This window comes from Hippopotamus amphibius, chromosome 4 (assembly GCF_030028045.1).
Source record: "Hippopotamus amphibius kiboko isolate mHipAmp2 chromosome 4, mHipAmp2.hap2, whole genome shotgun sequence".
Classification (NCBI taxonomy): Eukaryota; Metazoa; Chordata; class Mammalia; order Artiodactyla; family Hippopotamidae; genus Hippopotamus; species Hippopotamus amphibius.
In genome coordinates, this window is record NC_080189.1 from 69,830,358 (window position 1) to 69,850,914 (window position 20,557).

General features: G+C 38.7%; 1 protein-coding gene across 3 annotated transcripts in view; it reads right to left on the reverse strand.

Annotated features, from left to right (window-relative positions):
• CRPPA (CDP-L-ribitol pyrophosphorylase A) overlaps positions 1-18,652 on the reverse strand; it is a 318,526-nt gene extending 299,874 nt beyond the window's left edge. For all 3 annotated transcript variants that reach the window (XM_057733918.1, XM_057733917.1, XM_057733916.1), the window contains exons 1-2: positions 18,246-18,652; positions 7,303-7,579 (exon numbers count right to left, since the gene is read on the reverse strand). In XM_057733918.1, coding sequence (XP_057589901.1) covers positions 7,303-7,579; positions 18,246-18,502 — 534 coding nt within the window. In that variant the 5' untranslated portion in view covers positions 18,503-18,652. The remainder of the gene's footprint in view (positions 1-7,302; positions 7,580-18,245) is intronic.
• Between the last annotated feature and the right edge of the window lie 1,905 nt (positions 18,653-20,557).

Sequence of the window (20,557 nt, forward strand, 5' to 3'; positions counted from 1 at the left end):
TCAAGTGCACACGGAACATTTTCCAGGATAGATCACATCCTGGGTCACAAATCAAACCTCAGCAAATTCAAGAAAATTGAAATCATATCAAGCATCTTCTCAGACCACAATGCCATGAGACTAGATATCAATTACAGGAAAAAAACTGCAAAAAATACAAACACATGGAGGCTAAACAATTCACTATTAAACAACCAAGGAATCACTACAGAAATCAAAGAGGAAATCAAAAAGTATCTAGAAACAAATGACAACGAAAACACAACAACCCAAAACCTATGGGACGCAGCAAAAGCAGTTCTAAGAGGGAAGTTTATAGCAATACAGTCCTACCTTAAGAAACAAGAAAATGATCGAATAAACAACCTAACCTTACACCTCAAACAACTAGAGAAAGAAGAACAAAGAAACCCCAAAATGAGCAGAAGGAAAGAAATCATAAAGATCAGAGCAGAAATAAATGAAAAAGAAAGGAAAGAAACCATAAGAAAAATCAATAAAACTAAAAGCTGGTTCTTTGAGAAGATTAACAAAATTGATAAACCATTAGCCAGACTCATCAAGAAAAAAAGGGAGAAGATGCAAATCAACAGAATTAGAAATGAAAAAGGAGAAGTCACAACGGACACCTCAGAAATACAAAACATCATGAGAGACTACTACAAGCAACTATATGCCAATCAATTGGATAACCTGGAAGAAATGGATACATTCTTAGAAAAATACAATCTTCCAAGACTGAACCAGGAAGAAATAGAAACCATGAACAGACCAATCACAAGTACAGAAATTGAGGCAGTGATTAAAAATCTCCCAACACACAAAAGCCCAGGACCAGATGGATTCACAGGCGAATTCTATCAAACATTTCGAGAAGAGTTAACACCTATCCTTCTCAAACTCTTCCAAAATATTGCAGAAGGCGGAGCACTCCCAAACTCATTCTATGAGGCTACCATCACCCTGATACCAAAACCAGGCAAAGATGTCACAAAAAAAGAAAACTACAGACCAATATCACTGATGAATATAGATGCAAAAATCCTCAACAAAATACTAGCTAACAGACTGCAACAGCACATTAAAAAAATCATACACCACGATCAAGTGGGGTTTATCCCTGGGATGCAAGGATTCTTCAATATACGCAAATCAATCAACGTGATACATCATATCAACAAATTGAAGGATAAAAACCATATGATCATTTCAATAGATGCAGAAAAAGCTTTTGACAAAGTTCAACATCCATTTATGATAAAAGCTCTCCAGAAAATGGGCATAGAAGGAAATTACCTCAACATCATAAAAGCCATATATGACAAACCAAAAGCCAACATTGTTCTCAATGGAGAAAAACTGGAAGAATTCCCTCTAAGAACAGGAACAAGACAAGGGTGTCCACTCTCACCACTGTTATTCAACATAGTTTTGGAAGTGTTAGCCACAGCAATCAGAGAAGAAAAAGAAATTAAAGGAATCCAAATTGGAAAAGAAGAAGTAAAATTATCACTCTTTGCAGATGACATGATACTATATATAGAAAACCCTAAAGACTCTACCAGAAAACTGCTAGCACTCATTGATGAGTTTAGTAAAGTAGCAGGATACAAAATTAATGCACAGAAATCTCTTGCATTCCTATACACGAACAACGGAAGAGCAGAAAGAGAAATTAAGGAAACTCTCCCATTCACCATTGCAACCAAAAGAATAAAATACCTAGGAATAAACCTGCCTAAGGAGGCAAAAGATCTGTATGCAGAAAACTTTAAGACATTGATGAAAGAAATCAAAGATGACATAAACAGATGGAGGGATATACCATGTTCCTGGATTGGAAGAATCAACATCGTGAAAATGACTGTACTACCCAAAGCAATTTACAGATTTAATGCAATCCCGATCAGATTACCAATGGCATTTTTCACAGAACTAGAGCAAGAAATCTTACGATTTGTATGGAAACGCAAAAGACCCCGAATAGCCAAAGCAATCTTGAGAAGGAAAAATGGAGTTGGTGGAATCAGGCTTCCTGACTTCAAACTATACTACAAGGCCATAGTGATCAAGACAGTATGGTACTGGCACAAAAATAGAAAGGAAGATCAATGGAACAGAATAGAGAACTCAGAAGTAAGCCCAAACACATATGGGCACCTTATCTTTGACAAAGGAGGCACGAGTATACAATGGAAAAAAGACAGCCTCTTCAATAAGTGGTGCTGGGAAAATTGGACAGCAACATGTAAAAGAATGAAATTAGAACACTTCCTAACACCATACACAAAAATAAACTCCAAATGGATTAAAGACCTACATGTAAGGCCAGACACTATCAAACTCCTAGAGGAAAACATAGGCAGAACACTCTTTGACATACATCAAAGCAACATCCTTTTTGACCCACCTCCTAGAATCATGGAAATAAAATCAAGAATAAACGAATGGGACCTCATGAAACTTAAAAGCTTTTGCACAGCAAAAGAAACCATAAACAAGACTAAAAGGCAACCCTCAGAATGGGAAAAAATAATTGCCTATGAAACAACGGACAAAGGATTAACCTCCAAAATATACAAGCAGCTCATGCAGCTTCATACCAAAAAAGCAAATAACCCAATCCACAAATGGGCAGAAGACCTAAATAGACATTTCTCCAAAGAAGACATACAGATGGCCAACAAACACATGAAAAGATGCTCAACATCACTCATCATCAGAGAAATGCAAGTCAAAGCCACAATGAGGTATCACCTCACACCAATCAGAATGGCCATCATCACAAAGTCTGGAAACAACAAATGTTGGAGAGGGTGTGGAGAAAAGGGAACTCTCCTGCACTGTTGGTGGGACTGTAAGTTGGTACAGCCACTATGGAAAACAATTTGGAGGTTCCTTAAAAAACTACAAATAGAACTACCATATGATCCAGTCATCCCACTCCTGGGCATATACCCAAAGAAAACCATAATCCCAAAAGAAACTTGTACCATCATGTTTATTGCAGCACTCTTTACAATAGCCAGGACATGGAAGCAACCTAAATGCCCATCAACAAATGAATGGATACAGAAGATGTGGCATATATATACAATGGAATATTACTCAGCTCTAAAAAGGGATGAGATGGAGCTATATGTAATGAGGTGGATAGAACTACAATCTGTCATACAGAGTGAAGTAAGTCAGAAAGAGAAAGACAAATATTGTATGCTAACTCACATATACGGAATATAAAAATGGTACTGATGAACTCAGTGACAAGAACAGGGAAGCAGATACAGAGAATGGACTGGAGAACTCGAGGTATGGGGGGAGGCGGGGGGTGAAGGGGAAACTGAGAAGAAGCGGGAGAGTAGTACAGACATATATATACTACCACCTGTAAAATAGTCAGTGGGAAGTTGTTGTATAACAAAGGGAGTCCAACTCGAGGATGGAAGATGCCTTAGAGGACTGGGGCAGGGAGGGTGGGGGGGAATCGAGGGGGGGGGCGTCAAGGAAGGGAGGGAATATGGGGATATGTGTAAAAAAAACAATTGATTGAACCTGGTGTACCCCCAAAAAAAATAAAATAAAATAATAAAAAAAAAAAAAAAAAAAAAAAAAAAGATCATAAAAAAAAAAAAAAAAAAAAAAAAAAAAAGTGAACAGAATTGAAGAGTTGGAGAATTAAACTACCAAGAATTACTATTAGCTACAATGTATAAAATACATTTAAATATTGAAAGGCAAAATAGAAAAAGGAGACCAATCACATTTGAAATGGACCAAACAGAACTCCTAGAAATTGATTATTATCACAACTGTAAAATCCTTAAACAAAAGATTAGAGCTAAAGAATGAAATAGAAAACTGAAGTTACCTGGGAGGCAGTCCACAAGAACAAATAGAAAATATTAAAGTTGAGACATGAGGACAGGATAAAGCTTATCATATATAGATGCATAAGGACAAATGGAAAAAAAATCTGTCAGTTGGGAAATGGGACAAGGTCAATATTCAATAGAATAATTGCTTAGGATTTTCTAGAATTGTTTTTGAAAGACCATAAAATTCATAAAGCTCAATAAATCCAGAGCAAGGGAAAAAAGATTCCTATATTGAAATACCAGAGATATTGCACAATACCCAAAAGATTCTTACATGCAACCAGACAGAAAAGGCAGATTACCTTCAAGGGATACAATTAGACTGGTTAGCAGACTTCTCAAAAGGTGTATTAAAGTCAGGAGACAATGGCATAATATATTTTCAAGGAACTGGGGAAAAAATAGCTGTACACTTAGAGTTTTATACTCTGACCAACTACCAAAAGTACAAGAAATAAAAGAAAATAAATGAAAATAAAAAGTAAAAGAGATGATTAACAGCTGCCCTACTTAAGTCATCTTGCTTCTATGGAACCCAAGAATGGAGCATATACAGAGAAAAGAAGTGGAGCCCTGGAACACTTTTGAACCCCTATATGCAGACAACCTACAGTCAGCCTTAATTTCAGGCACCTTAGTCTCTTGAAGTAGTACCTCATTATTTGGATTTTTTTTAACCAACATGTAACATAAATTAAAATATCAGAGTTATCTTAAGCCTGTATACCCACCAGGGGGGCTGTCACAGTGTCCAGTTTATTCAGGAAATGATTTATCTGAAAGGGACCTTTGGGTACAGCTTGAAAACTAAGAGGTAAGAAAACAGGACAATCAGTTAAGAGTCTATAAAACACAATTCGAAACAAAGGAGAAAGAGCTCAAAGGAATCCCAGCCAAACAATTGTGGAGTAGCTCACAACAAAAGCTTCACTACTTTCTTGATAGAATTTAATTCAGACCAGTCTTCTGCAATTTGACCTGAGGTTAAAACGATGTCAATACTTCCCACCAATTCAAGAACTTCAACTACCAGTAGTATCTCAATTAGTTGTGTTTTAGTTTTTGTGATTAAAATTTAGAACAGTGTAGGAGAGGTGACAGAAAGTAGTGCTTGGATTTCCTGAGGCTATTGGGTCACTATCCTCAACATTCTAAGGAAATTAGAATAAGCAAAGTAAGTGTCCCCAATTGAAAACTGTATTGTTTACAGCAAACCCTTCCTGATTAGCAGAAACCAGCTTTTCATTGCCCTTGAGCTCTTTTACAACTCTCATAAATCACAGATTAACTGATAGTAAATGAAAATCACTCTTGCCTATAAACTTGCCAATATATTCTGCCCAGTGAAGGCTCAACTGGCACCCCTTGTCCCACGGGGGAAAAGTTTTGTCTATTTGTGACTTAATTTCACCATTCCTTTATTCCATATACATCTGTTCTCCTCTCGATTATAACCTCTGTCTGGTTCCCTCGTTAATGCGGGCAGTAATATCCTTAGCATGCTCCTTATAACTGTATGAAACTAATGATTTTACACTTATGAAAACTATTCCTTAACACCATCAAAAACAGGCAGTATTTCTTAGAGACCAAATTTCTGAAGTTTTCTTAAATTAGCTGTAAAGATTTTGCTTTAAATCAGCTTCTTGATGTACTCAGAAAGTTTCAGATTCAATTAAAACATAATTTGTTTTATTTAGGATGCATGAGATTGAATCTTACAAATTATATTCTGATTAACAAACTTAAAATTAGAATCTAAAAGCAATTCTGACAAACCAACTAACAAAAAACCACTGAACTGCTACACAATTTTACGTTTTATTAGTCACCTGTTAAATGATATTCTCAGCATATTAGTTGGTGCAAATCAGTCTTTTGCCTTTCAGACATACCACCAAAAGAATCACTTTATAAACAATCTTAGAAATTCTGGATACTCAAAAAACCCAAATGTTTGAGCCATAATTTTATTTGTGCTAAGGTATATATTAGACTTTCTAACTGCCCAAATTATATAGTCTTCCCTAAGAATTTTCAAACTTGTAAAGTTTTACTCAAATTCTTAAAAGTTATAAATGCTTTGTTCTTTTATTACTCCTCTGCACCCTTGTACCTGACCACGTGGCCTCTATCTACCACAATCTAGGAGCCTGGAGAAGAGCAAGAGGTCACAGAAAACAGAGAGCCATGAGAAAGCTTTGTGGTCACTAATGTTACTGAATCATAAATTTTACTACATCAAAATACCACTTAGAAGCTATATTAGAGGTAAGAAAAAAAATGTTTCCTTTTACCTGTGGAATTCTCACATAGGTCTAAATTTAAAAGAAATTCATGTTGTAGACAGATGAAATTAAGAGCAATTTCCTGAAAATGCAAATCCAAATGCATATAAATAACTACATAGAAATCAGACTATCTTTCCCAGTTGAGTATTTTATAACTCCTGGCCACTCAGATGGCTAGGAATGCTTAGATGACTCCTTCCATTGGTCTACAATCTTTGGAGGAAAATATTACCTTAGATATTATAATTATTCTTACAGTAATACCACTTTAAATACTTAGCACTTTACTATGTAATTAACATATATAATTTCCATCCTAAAAGCAACCTTACAAGTTAGCATTTATATTTTTAGAAGGTAAATAAGCTGAAAGAAGTTGAGAAAAGTTGAACATATTATACTACTACTAATTAGAAAAATAGAATTGGGCCTAAGTCTCTTCAACTCCACAGCCTATTTCTATTGTACTATACCAAGTCTGGGCCATAAATTTTCACTAAGTCTCAAATTTAGATGGCAAATTTAAGTTTAGCATCTATTATGTCATGTATAGAATTTTATCTGGTAATTAAAATATATATATATATATATGTTCCAAAGATTACAGTAGATCTTTTGCTATCCTGTGTTTATTTTGGTGAAATAGAAGTGGACACAGAATTCCATCATCTTAAGATTATTCACTTTAAGAGATGTGAAAATCTTGTCTGGCTGTTTGTGCTAGAAAATAAACCACTTCTGAAAAATTAAAACAAAACTTAAGTCAAATGAGCCAGGTTTTTTTTCTTTAAGTCATAGCTCTCAGGCTTTTACAAGACTTCTTAGGCATTTGTAGGTAAAGGAATGAATATGCAGCTAAGGTCCATCCATTCATATCCACACTCTAATGACATTATTGCATTCTTCTCCAAATAGCTCATATTACATTATGATAAATGACTACATAGCAAAAGAAATTCCAGAACAGCCTCACAATCTATAAGATAAACATTCTAAAACAAATTAGCATAATGTCTGTCATCTTGCCCATTTTAGTTAACTTGACGTTTACATATAATTTCATCAAAATCCAGCAAATCAATACGTGCTATACTGTGTGCCCCTTTTATCCATTCTCAGAGTATTTCAGTACTTACCCCATGTTCCTTAGCAGCTGTGACAACTTTAAGGAGGACATCTTCCTCGACAAATGGTCTCACAGCATCGTGGATAATCACTACTTCCGGCTTCGAGAGTCTACAGTTGGGCTGATCCTCTGCCAGTGCTTTCAGTCCATTGAAAATTGACCTGTGGCGGGTCACCCCGGATTCAACCAGCGAGACACGTTCGTGCTGGTACCTCTGAGTAATACGCTTCATCGCTTCCATGTTCTCTCCAGTTACTGCCACAACAATGTCCTTTATCCAAGGTACTCTGTAAGAAAGTATGCACACATTCCATATCAATTGATTCGTAAACAACTAAAGTTAAGCTAGTAACAAAACTGAGTTACCAATAAGAACTAATACATCTTCATAGGGACATTAAAACTGAAAGGTATTAATTAAGTCAATGGTATGCATTTTTAATCAGGTCTAGTAAAGGGGTTGATTAAGAATTTGAATTTTTCATACTATAGAAACACAGATATAAATATAAGTAGTATTTTTCAATACATAGTGTGAAAGTATCTATATTATGAAACAGATAAGAAATCTGTGATACATCTTAAGTTAAATGTAAATAATTAGAATATTCATCAGTAGATTGAGAGAAAAAATTTAAGACTATGCTTTTAAATTGCCTTTTTTTTCCCCCAAATAATTCTCTCCATTGGATAGGAACAACTCAAAGCACTTCTGAATTCCAGAAGTTCTGTCTATTTCAAGAAGTCCACTGAGTTAGCAACAGAGCTGGATAACTGAACTAAACTTGCCTACATCAAGGTGAAATATTTTAGCTTAAATAGAGAACCTATGCTAATTAAGTTTGTATAAATATAAATCAGGCTCAAATAAAGAAAACTCATTTTAATGAAATATAAAATTAAAGGAATTCATCGGTTGAGTCAGATACAAAACAAAGCAATTTCTTTCTGTTCTAACACACTTTCTGAAAGACCTACTGACGAATGGTAACAGTCCACAGCACTGAGTGGCAGTGCCTGCAGTAAAGTTGGGCAGCCTTCTCTTGAAGACCACCGCTATCAGAGGCTAGCATCATTGTACACTCAAAGTTCCACAGCTGACTGGCCCAAGCCAGGAAAACTGCCTCTGGCCCACGATACCAACTCTGATGAAAGGTCCCTTTAAAATCTAACGGCATTCTTAGCCTGTGAGATCCCACACGTTCATGCTAGACAGTTAGGTCTTGTACTCACTTTTAAAGAGATGGAAGAGGGTCTGAAAATTACTGAATAATGAAATTAACTATTGATAAACAAAAACCACTGAGTTGCTTTACTCAGTAATTAACCATCTCCTACCTTCTGCTACTGAACGAACCTTTCCTATAACCCAAAACTCCATTCTGCCTGTGGCTGCGACAATACTACACCGATGAACAACACCAAAACTTTACAGGCACCCTATCCTTTCATTTTAAGTCCTCTCCTTTAACAAATATTTATTGAGCACTGAATACATTATCAGAATTGAGTATACAATGGAAATAGTTACTGTTTTCACAGAGCTTACAGATAAACAAAGAACACCAACAGTTGCAAGCTGCAATCAAGTGCTGTGAAGGAGAGGTCCAGGCTCCAGGACTGCATGCAGTACAGTATTTGACCAGCACAGAGAAAGCCAAGATGATGCCCCCTAAGGAAGCAGAGTTTTCTCTTCAAGTGGCAAGAGGCAAGAAAATAGGCCAAAAGGATTTGGAGGGAGAGAGAAAGGGATGGTTTAAGCAGAGGCCATGGCAAGGTCCTGAGGACCTAGGAGGAAATGGAGGGGAGTTCTTTAAGCTCAGAGAAGAGCCCATGAAGAGGCTGGAGGCCCAGGCCAAGCGATGGGCTAAACTAGGACATGAAGACTTCCCAGGCCATGTTACGGGTTTTAGTCTTCACTGTTAAAAAAATAAGAATCCATCAAAAAGCTTTATGCAGGACATTTACACTCAAATTAGTGCTCACCTCCCCCAGTGTTCCAAGCAGTGTTCGAGGACATAATGGGAACTGTAGGCAGAATAACCCACAAATGATGTCCATCACCTAATTCCCAAAATCTGTGAAGATGTAACCTTGCCTATCAAAGGAACTTTGCATATGTAATTAAGTTAAGGATGTTGAGTTGGAGAGATCATCCTAGGCTATGTGGGTGGGTCCAATATAATCACAAGAGTCCTAAACAGTGAAAGAAATGCAGAAGAGTTGAGGAAGAAGACGTAACAAAGCAGCACCCATTATGACAAAGGACCATAAGTCCCAGTATGCAGGTGACCTCCAGAATCTGAGAGAGTAAAATGGATTGCCATCTAGCAAGTAAACAGATTGTCCCTAGAGCCTCCAAAAGGAGCACAGCACTGCTAACACCTTTATTTTAAGCCAGTGAAACCAATTTTTTTTTTACTTCTGACATCCAAAAATTTAAGAATGTATTTATGTTGCTATAAATAACATTACAAGAAACACTTTCACTTGGTTCATGAAAATGTTTACAGGAGCAATAGCAACTACTAATTTAGGAGCCTAAACTTTACTCTGGCTGCAAGATGGAGAATAGATTGGGTAAAGAAAGCATGCAGATAGAGCAGGTAGCATGCTGCTGCTGGCGTCTGGGCAAGACAATGATGGTAGCCTGGCTATCGATGGAGCCTGTGGATGAGATTCAAGAGACAGTAATCTTCATGAGTTTGAGGTAATAATCCTCCTGAGTCAGTAAGAAAGACTGGCAGAATAAATCATTTATTACGTAATATGAAATAGCTAACATCGATTAACTTACTAAGTCTAAAGCATTAGTCATGTGTTAACTCCTGTAATCCTCACACTCTATATTGTCTCATATGGGAAACATCAGAAGATCTGATATACAAATCCATTATTCTTTATTTTCCTATACTGCCATCTGATGCCAAAAAATACTTGAAAAAATATTTTTACCATTTTTCATCAAAATACAACGTTCCATCTTCTAGAATGTAGGCTGCATGATAGCAAGGACAGTATCCATTTTGCCCATTGCTTTACACCTAGTAGGTACTCGATAATTATTTGTTTTATCAATATATGATTTTGGTCTGTCTCATCTACCAGGAGCTGATAACATAGCATAGTTTCAAGGATTATGAAAACACAGAAAGCTCTCCTCATCAACCTGAAGAATGAAAATCGGTTGAAATTCCCTTCCCTATGCAATGTCATTTGTTGTTTTGTTTCTATGAGTTTGACTCTTTCCTCTGATATCTAGATTCTAAGGCTTCGAGGATGGCTGGGATTACTTATGTTTTGTCAGATACCTTAGGGGAATTGTAACCACAAGCAAAGCAAAGCAACAACACTCAGAGTACCAGACCAGAAAGTATGTAGTTATCTGTGTAGGCCATAAGGAGGATTCTGGAACATGACTAAGTGTGGGTTGCTCTTTCATTTGCAATCCATCCATCCCCCACTCCTATCACTGCAAATTTAACACTGCTAGAACTTACTCTGTTCACATGGTTTAAAACATATTGTGCTTAACCATGTCCTTAGCAAGTGACAGTTCTTCGGTGTCTCTTAGATGTGTGGTTTCCCAAGGTTCTGTCCCCACTGGCGCAGCTCTGATCCAGGCAGCCAACTCTCCCGTTATTTTTGCACTAGCCTCTTAGCTGGTCTCCTCCTCACTTCATCAACGCAATCCACTCTTACCACTTCTAGATGACTTCTCTCAAGTGTAAACCTGAGGCCGTCCCCTGCTGGCTCTTGAGCAGAACCCTTCAAGACCTAATCTCAGCCTTCTCCCCCCCACCTCCCCGTCACACCACTTGGTCTCTTCCACACCCCCTTACTCTGACCACCACATTCTGTCACATCCAGGTCTTTACTGGTGCTGCTTCCTCTGCCTCTCAACACTATCCCCCATCCTCATCATGGCTCCACCCCCACCCACTCCTGGCTCAGTCCTACCATTCTTCAGCGTTCGGTTCAGATGTGGCCTCCTCCAGCACGCTTTCCTTGACATTCTGGGTGCGGCATCTCTGCTCTCAGTTCCCAGAGTACTCATCGCTAGGCGGTCTTATCAAGCATCATACTCTGTTTCATTTTTATCTCCCTTACTAGGCTGCCAACTCACAGAAAGCAAAGACTGTACCCCAGGGTTTGGCACATATGAAGCTTTCAGTAATATTAATAGTAGCAACAACAACTAAAATGTATTAACTGTTTGCTAAGTGCCATGCACTGCAAACCATGTGTCTGTAATATTGCACTTAATACTCACATCAGCTCTGAGAGAAATCACTATTACCTCCACTTCACAGATGTCACAGAGGCAGTGACCTGCCCGTGATTACACAGCTAGGAAATGAAGGGACCTAGGTATACCCCAGTCTGATTTTGGAGCTCACACTATTAACCTCTGTAAAAGTACTAACACTGAGAGGTCATAAAATCCATGAGAGAGGAAAAAATCACATCTGGATCATAGTGTCCCCAGCAATTCATTTATTTTGAACATTACTGCTGCATCTGTGGTCAAAAAATGGTCATTTCTTACAATTTAAGCAAAAGTAAGGATTCCTTCATTCATGTGTTCATTTAGTCATTCAGCAAACATCCAGTAAGCATCTCTCATTTACCAGACATTATACTAGACACTGGTGATTCAATAACAAAGACCAGCAGAATTCTTGACCTCATAGGCTATGTATCAAGAAAAATCTGTTAAATGAATCAATGAATAGGTAAGAGGGAACTTAAACAATTAGGAATAAAACCTGCTCTTGGGTTTATAGAAAAGTTTAAAAGTAACCAAATCTATTTCAGTTTATTCATAGGACATCACGCTAAGTTTGCTTTTTTAAATAAACAAATTTTAAGTACATGTTCAACTATATCAGTGGACAGGATTTTTTTTCTAAGGCAAGAGCTTAGCCTGTACACTAACCTACTCACCTTTTACTATCCATAGTCTATTCTATCAGAAAAATAAGTTAAAAGCAACTTTTAAAGACATGTTGCTTTTTTGATCAAAAATTACATAAAATTAAATGCTAAAATATAGAATAATTAAGAGGGAGAAAGACAGGACATTGCTTGACAGTAGTCATTCAAACATCTGTGAGTTAATGAACTCCCAAAGGTCAATCCCAATTTTATTGGACTGCCTTAAAATAGCTACAAAATGATTATCTATGTTCCATCAAACAGAAAGCAGTCCAAAAAAGTAGATATAGATTAGACAGATATACTCGGGGCTTAAGACTATTTCAAACAATTTTATGAGGCTCTAAGTAGAAAAATGTTTTAAACAAGTGTTTCTCAAACTGCAGATTTCGGGACCCATTAGAGTATCATCAGTCAATTTTGTAAGTTTAGACTAACAGTTGTGAGTCAACAGAAATTCATAGAATAGTAAAATTCGAATGCACAGCAAGTAGTAAGGACAGATTGTTTTCATGAAATTCTCTTTCAAGTATGTTGTATGCATAGTTAAGCACGTGTCACTGAGCCATGAGCAAAATCTAATTCTTATAACAGGTCACAATAAAGAAGTTCGGAAAGCTGTTCTGCACAACTCTTAAGAGATAATGGGTTTGTTACACTACTTTGTTCAGCAACAAAGCATGCATCCAGCACTTGCAAGCCTTTATAAATACTGTTTGTGTTTCGGAGGATTTATTCACATACTTTTCTAGTTATAGAATTAAAAGCCTTTTACAGTATTAAAATTTAATAATGTAGAATCATGGGACTAAGAAAGGCCTTAAGTACCTCACACAGTGCCTAGTGAACAAATATTTGCTGAATAAATGGATCTAGTCGACCTCCTTAGCTGAAGGCAAGTCCACACTGAACCCCCCGTAGCTGGATTTTATCAAGTTCTGAGTATTTCCTTCCCAGCACATTCCACAGGCAAATACAAACCTAACCTCAAGTTCCATTACACCTGACATTTTGAGGAAAAAATACAGTATCTCAGATGTTTATGTTCTCCCAGGATATTTTAAATTTATTATATTTAAATATAATGTATTTCTATGAATATGTGTATTATATTTTAAAAATAAGTATTACTTCCAGGTATATTTTGCTCAGACAGTTCAACAAGATCAGTTGAAAACAGATTTAAACAATGCTTTTTAAAAACAGATGGAAAAGTCAGGCGCTGTTAACACCCCTTAAGTGCTCTCACCCACGCTACAGAAGTTTGGCTCCAAGGGACAGTGACAGGTATGGCTCACTGCTGTGACAGTTGTCATGGAAATTAGGCCTCAGGATTGTACTGTGGCCATGATTTATAGATTCCTCCTTCTCCATACCCACCCTGATATTTTAGAAGGAAAATATTGAATTGGTGTGAAGGGGCTGGCTCCTGACTGCCTTGACAATATTAAGTCTCTCTACTATGGCCCATGAAGGCTTCCAGTGGCCAAGCCCAGACTGCCAGTCCTTGGCTCATCTGGTCTCACAGAAGCCCCAGAGGGACCAAAGGGAACTTAAAATCTCCAATCACCTGACCTGTGCAAAACACAATCCTACTCTCTTTCTTCTACAATAAAGGCCTCTTCCTTCCCTTGACTCAGACCTAATCCTTTTATTAATGAAGCATCCACATAAATTTATGTCAAATTCATGCATCTGAGCAATCACTCAAAAGCATCTTAATTCATCTTTTTCTGAATCCTTAGTACAATAAATCATTAAAAATTGCCAATTCCTGTCTTCCTTACTCCACTCCTACTTTCAGCTTAATTCAAGCAATCAATATTGCTCAATTGGATTAACATTTATGCTTTCTATTCTCTTGTTCTAACAGAATTTGCAGTGGTTTTCAGAAATACAGTAGGACAGAACAATTTAAGTACACAAAACATATTAAAGAAGAAAACATTCAGAAGATCAAATAAGCCAGAAGTTAATACATTGAAAAACATCATGGAGTCTTTAAACTGTTACTAAAAAAATTAACTTTCATCAATTTTCCAAGTGATAAGAAAGCAACCTAATCTCAATCACAAAATCCATGGTTTCCATAACATACAAACTGACAAAATGAATTTTTCATTTGGAGTTATCAGACTCAAGGAGACTAACTCACAGTAACCAAATTAAAAAGGCTCTGAAACATGATTTTGAATGCCAACATGTTAATATGTGATGATATACATTCCTATCACAAGATCTGGAAAGCTCTATCAATGCAACAGCATATTTTTCTTCCTATAAAAGATCTATGCCAAGCCAATTTATAATAACAGTTTTGGATGAGCATGAAATCTTATCAAGGAATATCTTAAGCAATGTCCTCAAGAATTCAAGAAGCCTGAGAGGGCTATGGAGAGGGCTGTGCCTGACTTTGTTCAAATCTATTCTCAGAGGAATTTCCACCCAGCCCACCACCATGAGTCTGAATAAGCATGCCCAAAGTTTGCCCCTCTAACTTGCTTTCATTGTAATTGTCATTTGAGTCTATTTAGCTATTACAGGTTAACCAACTCTCCTTAATAACTCTTTTTTCCTTAGATATTTGAAGCCAGAAATTAGATTGCTAGCAGGAATTTTTACTTCCTATTTTCAGACCTAGGAATACATTTTTTTTTAATCAGTAAAATTTATGTATCAGTTGATCAATTGTGAGTAGGTTTTGCAACTTAACTACCAGAGCTTTATGCTCCTGCCAATAATACCACTGCCACATTATTTCTTAGAGCAACGCTTCCTTTTACAAACTCAGGTCATAAACAGTTATGTAAAGGATTAATACCCTTGACCTAAGTTCCCTGTTAACAAAATGAGAAAAATCAAAGTTCTCTTCAAGTTATAATCTGTGGTTTGATTTATATTTTAATTCCCCCTAAAAGGCCAAAATGAAACTTTAAAACTCCTAGAAATGTTTTTAATCAACTTCTGAAAGACCTTTGTTCTTACTACAACCTGCAAATTAGTTACATTTGATCCTTTTAGTATAATGCCCATAATACACAGATCTGAACACACTGAATAACCTCAATATACTATATTAACATATAAACACACAAATACTTCTACACATAAAAAGGCTAATTGTAATATATACCCACACACAACTAGCTTGGATAGACTTTGAGCCTCCATTTGCCCAGTTAAAGCCTTTAGCCAGTATATCTAAGATTCATGAGGGTTCAGAGCTTATTTTAAATCTCATTTAATCTGATAATTAGTTTAAGAAATTTCAATGGTACACAAGTAAAATGTGGCTAAACTAGAAAAATGTGTATTTTTCCAATTTCAACTGAAGCAGAAAAACAATATGAAGTCCAAGACAATTCACAAGACAAACCTCTCAATGTCTCCTCCAATTTCTCAATTATGCAAAGACAGGTGCTTTAAAGTGTAGCATGTTTGAAAAGTAATTTCTTGAGTCTACCTTAAGTGCTAAGGATCTCATTCGAAAATGAACATCTTGCTGTTAATTTCTCTATGGCCGTGGAGCACTTCACTTGGCCACTGGTGGCTGGTTCTGAGCCAGAGCCTAAGCCTCTAGTGTTCTGACAGGGATCTGGGAGTCTCACTGTTCTTTTGAAGGTTTCAACCAGTTGTCCTTACAGCTGTAGACAGTTGCTCTCTGTCTGCCCTACCTTAAATAGTACTTTTAATTCCTGAGCTTTTCCAAGGTTCCATGACTTCAATCAACTTGTTTCCTTCACAGCTCTCATACCTGAAGGCTTATGTTTCCACTTCTTTGGGTCTTTTAAATCTTATTGTTCACCACTCCTCTAGACCTCCTGTCTTCCACTTCTATTGTTCTCTTAGCTGCTCCAACTCCTTCTGCTTTCATGTTTCCCTTGTGTGGCTACACATTTTTACTTGCTTTGGGTAGGTACGTCAACAAGTAGAAATAAACGTTTACATAGCATTGTTTCACTGAAAGCCAAACTCCTCATGTTTCTTTACATTTCCCTGTCCCATTTTGGGGCCAAACTTCAGGGAAGACCTCCTTCTAAGTCATCATTTGTTTATCTTTACATTGGTTCTCAATACCAAAAGGCAAGAGCTTATCTTTTGGGATGAAATGGCCTAGGCCTTTTAGCACCACGCTCTAGGAAAACTATCAGCAGCCTACGGAGACCATATTTTACCAACAGAATGACTTTCATTTGGCAAATGGCTAAGAAGCACCGTATATACACCCCTGCAATGCAAGGTTTCCAAGGATTTCCTGAGACATACCCCAAAATAATCATATTCCCTAAATTCTTCAGGCATTGTAATGTGACAAAGAATGATCCCTGAAGTATTTCAAAATGGAGATTCTGATTAGTTACTACTACTGCTGTGATCAAATTAAACAAAAATAGAAGTGTTCTATTTTATTTTACATCAACAAGGCCTTTCCAGAACATTCTTTTCCTTTAAAATTGATTTTTTTTTTTAATATCCACCTATCTCCTGTTGCCTCAGAAGAGGCAAAACTGCAAATACAGAAGTTTTTTGCTTTTTCCATACAATGGAAAATTCGATGTAAAAATGTTTATACTCACATCTAATTACTTAGTAGATAAAGATCCTGCTGGCCAAGCTCGTACTGTATCACATAGATATTACCTGCATCAATGAGTTACGTTGTCACAATGTCTATGACACTGGAATATTCTAGGAGTATGAAACAACTACTCAGAAAAATGGAAAACTACAGAAGTGAAAGAAACACCTGAAACGCTTTCAACGTTTGTATGAGTTTCACATGTAACCACCAGCCACGAATCGAAGGTGATTATGGCTCTTTACACTTCCACTTACTTTCTGATAATTGTCCTTTGGAAAAATGACCATATGCAAAGCAATTGAGGCCTTTGGCTTCTGGGATGTGTGAAAGCCTGGGAAATGGGGGGATAGGGGGATTGGGGGGGGGTCTCTTGTCCTTTGACTAAAACCTCATTAGCTTCGTCTTCATTAAAGCCTCCTAAAGCAAATGCTTTATGTCCATCCACGTAAAAACAGACTAGCACAGCTCCACACTGGCTTCTAGAAGTTTAAACATCATAGCAACACTTATGGGGCCCTTGGTCCTCCCGCCGCTTCCCCTCCCTCCAGCCTCACCCCATGCTCCACATTACACCCTGCTGAAAACAAGCCAAAATAACACGACTTCCCTTTTCACCTCCTTCGCTCCTCACTACGGCTCCCCTAAGTCCCCCTTATCCTATTCCTTCTCCATCTCCCCAACTGGTCTGCTTTCGAAGGTACCGCAGGTAGTGCCCTCAATTTCAGAATTTAGCGCACTTAAATCCGTTTCCACCATCGAAAGGTTTGGATTAAATCCTGCTCCCTTGGTCCACCTTCCGTACCTAGTAATGAGCACCGTCTGTCTTATATGAGATACTCACTTAATATTCGTGAATAGTTGATAAAATGAACCACCAAAGGCACATAAAACTAGATTTGGGAATGAATTGGGAGACTGGGATACCAAATTGTACACTCTAAACATATGCAGTTTATTGTAAAAAATAAAAAAATTTTTAAAAAAACTAGATTTGCAAGTACAATCTAGTTAGCAACTAGATTCTCCTGTGATTTGCAACTCATCACCCACGCATGCGCAGAGATAGCAGCTGAGCGTAAAGGAGCATGAGAGAGAATGAGGCTGGGACAGGGAGACTCGTAAACCAGCTTCCCGTAGGCCCCGCAGGGCCCAGAGTTAGAACTACACGTCCCCTACCCTAACCCACGCACTCCCGAGGGCAGCTCCACAGGCCGGCGGCTGGGGCAGCAGAAGGCCCCGCGCCCATCTGTTAAAGGGCCAGAGCGCCCCTCCCGTGGAGAGCTGGCGGGACCGAGCGGGTGGAGCCCGGCCCCGCAGTCCGCCGAGAGCGGGCGCCAGCGCGAGCTCAGCCGCGGGAGCAGGTGCCCCGGGCGGGAGGGCGGGGAGCAGCGGGCCGGGCCGGGGACCGCGGGGCGCGCCCGGCGCTGCGTTACCTCTCCAGGGCTTGCAGGGTGTAGCTGATGAGCGGCCTCTCCAGGATGGGGCAGAACTGCTTCGGGGTGGGGACGCCCATCCTCTCCCCGCTCCCCCCGGCCGGCAACACGGCCGCTACGGCCGGCGCGCGGCACCCGGCTTCGGCCCCGGCCCCGCTCAGCGAGGAGGCCGAGGCGGCCGGGTGCGCGCCGCGCAAGCCGCGCAGGCGAGGCCCGGGCTCCGCGGGCCCAGAGCCGCCAGGCGGCCCCGACTGCATGGCGGCGGGCGGCGCAGCGGGCCCTGCTCGCCCCGGGCCACAGCGCCTGGGGTCGGCTCCGGCCCTGGGCTGGGGTCGCGGCGGGGAGAGCGGGCGAGGGCAAAGCGTGCGCACAGACAGCGCCCACGCGAGCCGCGCGGGCCAGGCCGCTGCACGTCCCCAGGGGACGACCCAGCTGCCGGTCTTGCCTCTCGGCGTGTCTTCGGCCTCTGTCCCGAGCCCAGCGCCCCCGAGAGGGCTGAGTTTGCCGGCTCTCGGCTTCTCCTCGGGCAGGCCCAGCAGTCGCCGCAGGTGGAAGCATCAGCCCTCCCTATATGCCTAAGGGTCTCCTTAAACCTAACAGCTGTGCGCAGGCAGTAGCGGTCAGGACTCCCTCCCATCCCTCTCCCCTTGAAGAGATTTGGATGCGAGTCACGGGATGGGACAGAGATGTGCACCTCAGTTATCTGACTTTCATTCGCTCATGAGGCATCCTGGTTCCACCTCGGGTAAAGACAGGTGGATGGGCAAGTGTTATTATGAAATATCAATAAGGCAAACTGCTGCGAGTCCCAAATTTGTCTGCAAATTGGAAACACCTGGGGAGCTCAAAAAATGCTGATGCCTATGTCCCATCCTCAGAGATAGGGTTTAATTGGTCTGGTGTGTGGCCTGAGCTTTAGAATAATTTTAAAGATCCCCAGGTGATTCTAATGAGCAGGCATGTTTTTTTGGAACCACGGAGCCAAAGCAATAATACTAATAATTGCTGAACAGAAGGCACACATTATCTAATTTAATCTCCAGGAGAACCCAACTATTACTGTTCCCCTTTTACAGTAGCGAAACAAGGTTACAATGTTTAAGTAACTTGTGTAAGATGGCACACCTAATGGCCTTTGCGCAGAAGTACAGCCAGACTTGAAGAATTCCAGGCCTGAAGTGTATCATGCCCTTATTTAGTTGTGTCTTTGATGGCAATGTTTACCATGAAAATGTACTGAAGAATTTGGAGTGTCAGAGCAGATTGTGTTAGGTCTCTGGAATGTAAACTCCTTGAGAGCAGGGTCCTTACTTTTTTGGTTTTGGTTGTGTCCCTAGGTCCTGGAATATAAGGGAAGTTTAATAAATATTTATTGAATAAGCTACTGATTGAATGAATGAATGACAATCGAAGTATATATAATTAAATATTTGTTAATTTATCAATCTTCACCCATGAGTAGTAAATATCAGATTCATAAAAAAAGGAATCTTTTAAGCACTAAAAATATTATCAGGTTTAATATTCCAATTCAGTGTTTTTAGCCATTTTCCCAGTTTAAAATGAATCACAGAAAACTAAGATTTGTTTTCTGCCTTTACTCTTTTGATTTGATCTTGTTATTAAAATCACTCAGTTTTATTTTTGTTCCTTTTATATTATAATTAATGTTTAGCTCCATTCTACTTGAAATTTGTCAGATCACTGACTCTTGGCCGAAGAGTAGGCATCATAATACACTTGACTTTGTAGCACCACCACACCTGTGTCCAGCATGTAGTATGCATTCAATTAATATACATTGACTAATTGGGTGGATAAATGAATAAATGAGTCTATCTACAGAGGCAGAAAAGCAAATCAAATAATTGTTTCTATTAATATTGATCTTTAAACTTTGCTTTTTAATCTAATGGTGGAGCTACAGCTATTCTTCATTTTCTTATTCTTGAGCAAAAATAACGTAGTAATAAAGGTCTTGTTCTATTAATTTCCATATAATCATTAATATAATTAAACTTTGAAAATTTAGCCAGAATCTTATTTTATTGATTTAGTTCTATTCTTGGAGCAAATATTTTAACTTTTCTCTGTTCACTCTGAACCCATAGATCTTACGTACTATATGTTAACAATGTTTAATAGGTAGACTTGTATGAAAAAAAAGGACAGACTTTATTTGTATATCATAATATAGGAAGCAAAGTTCGTTTCTGTGTCTTTTTATATAGATATAAATAATTAGTTCCTTAGTATGCATACTTTGGGTGAAGGATGTAGTTTCCATGTTACTTTATACTAAAGGGGAGCAA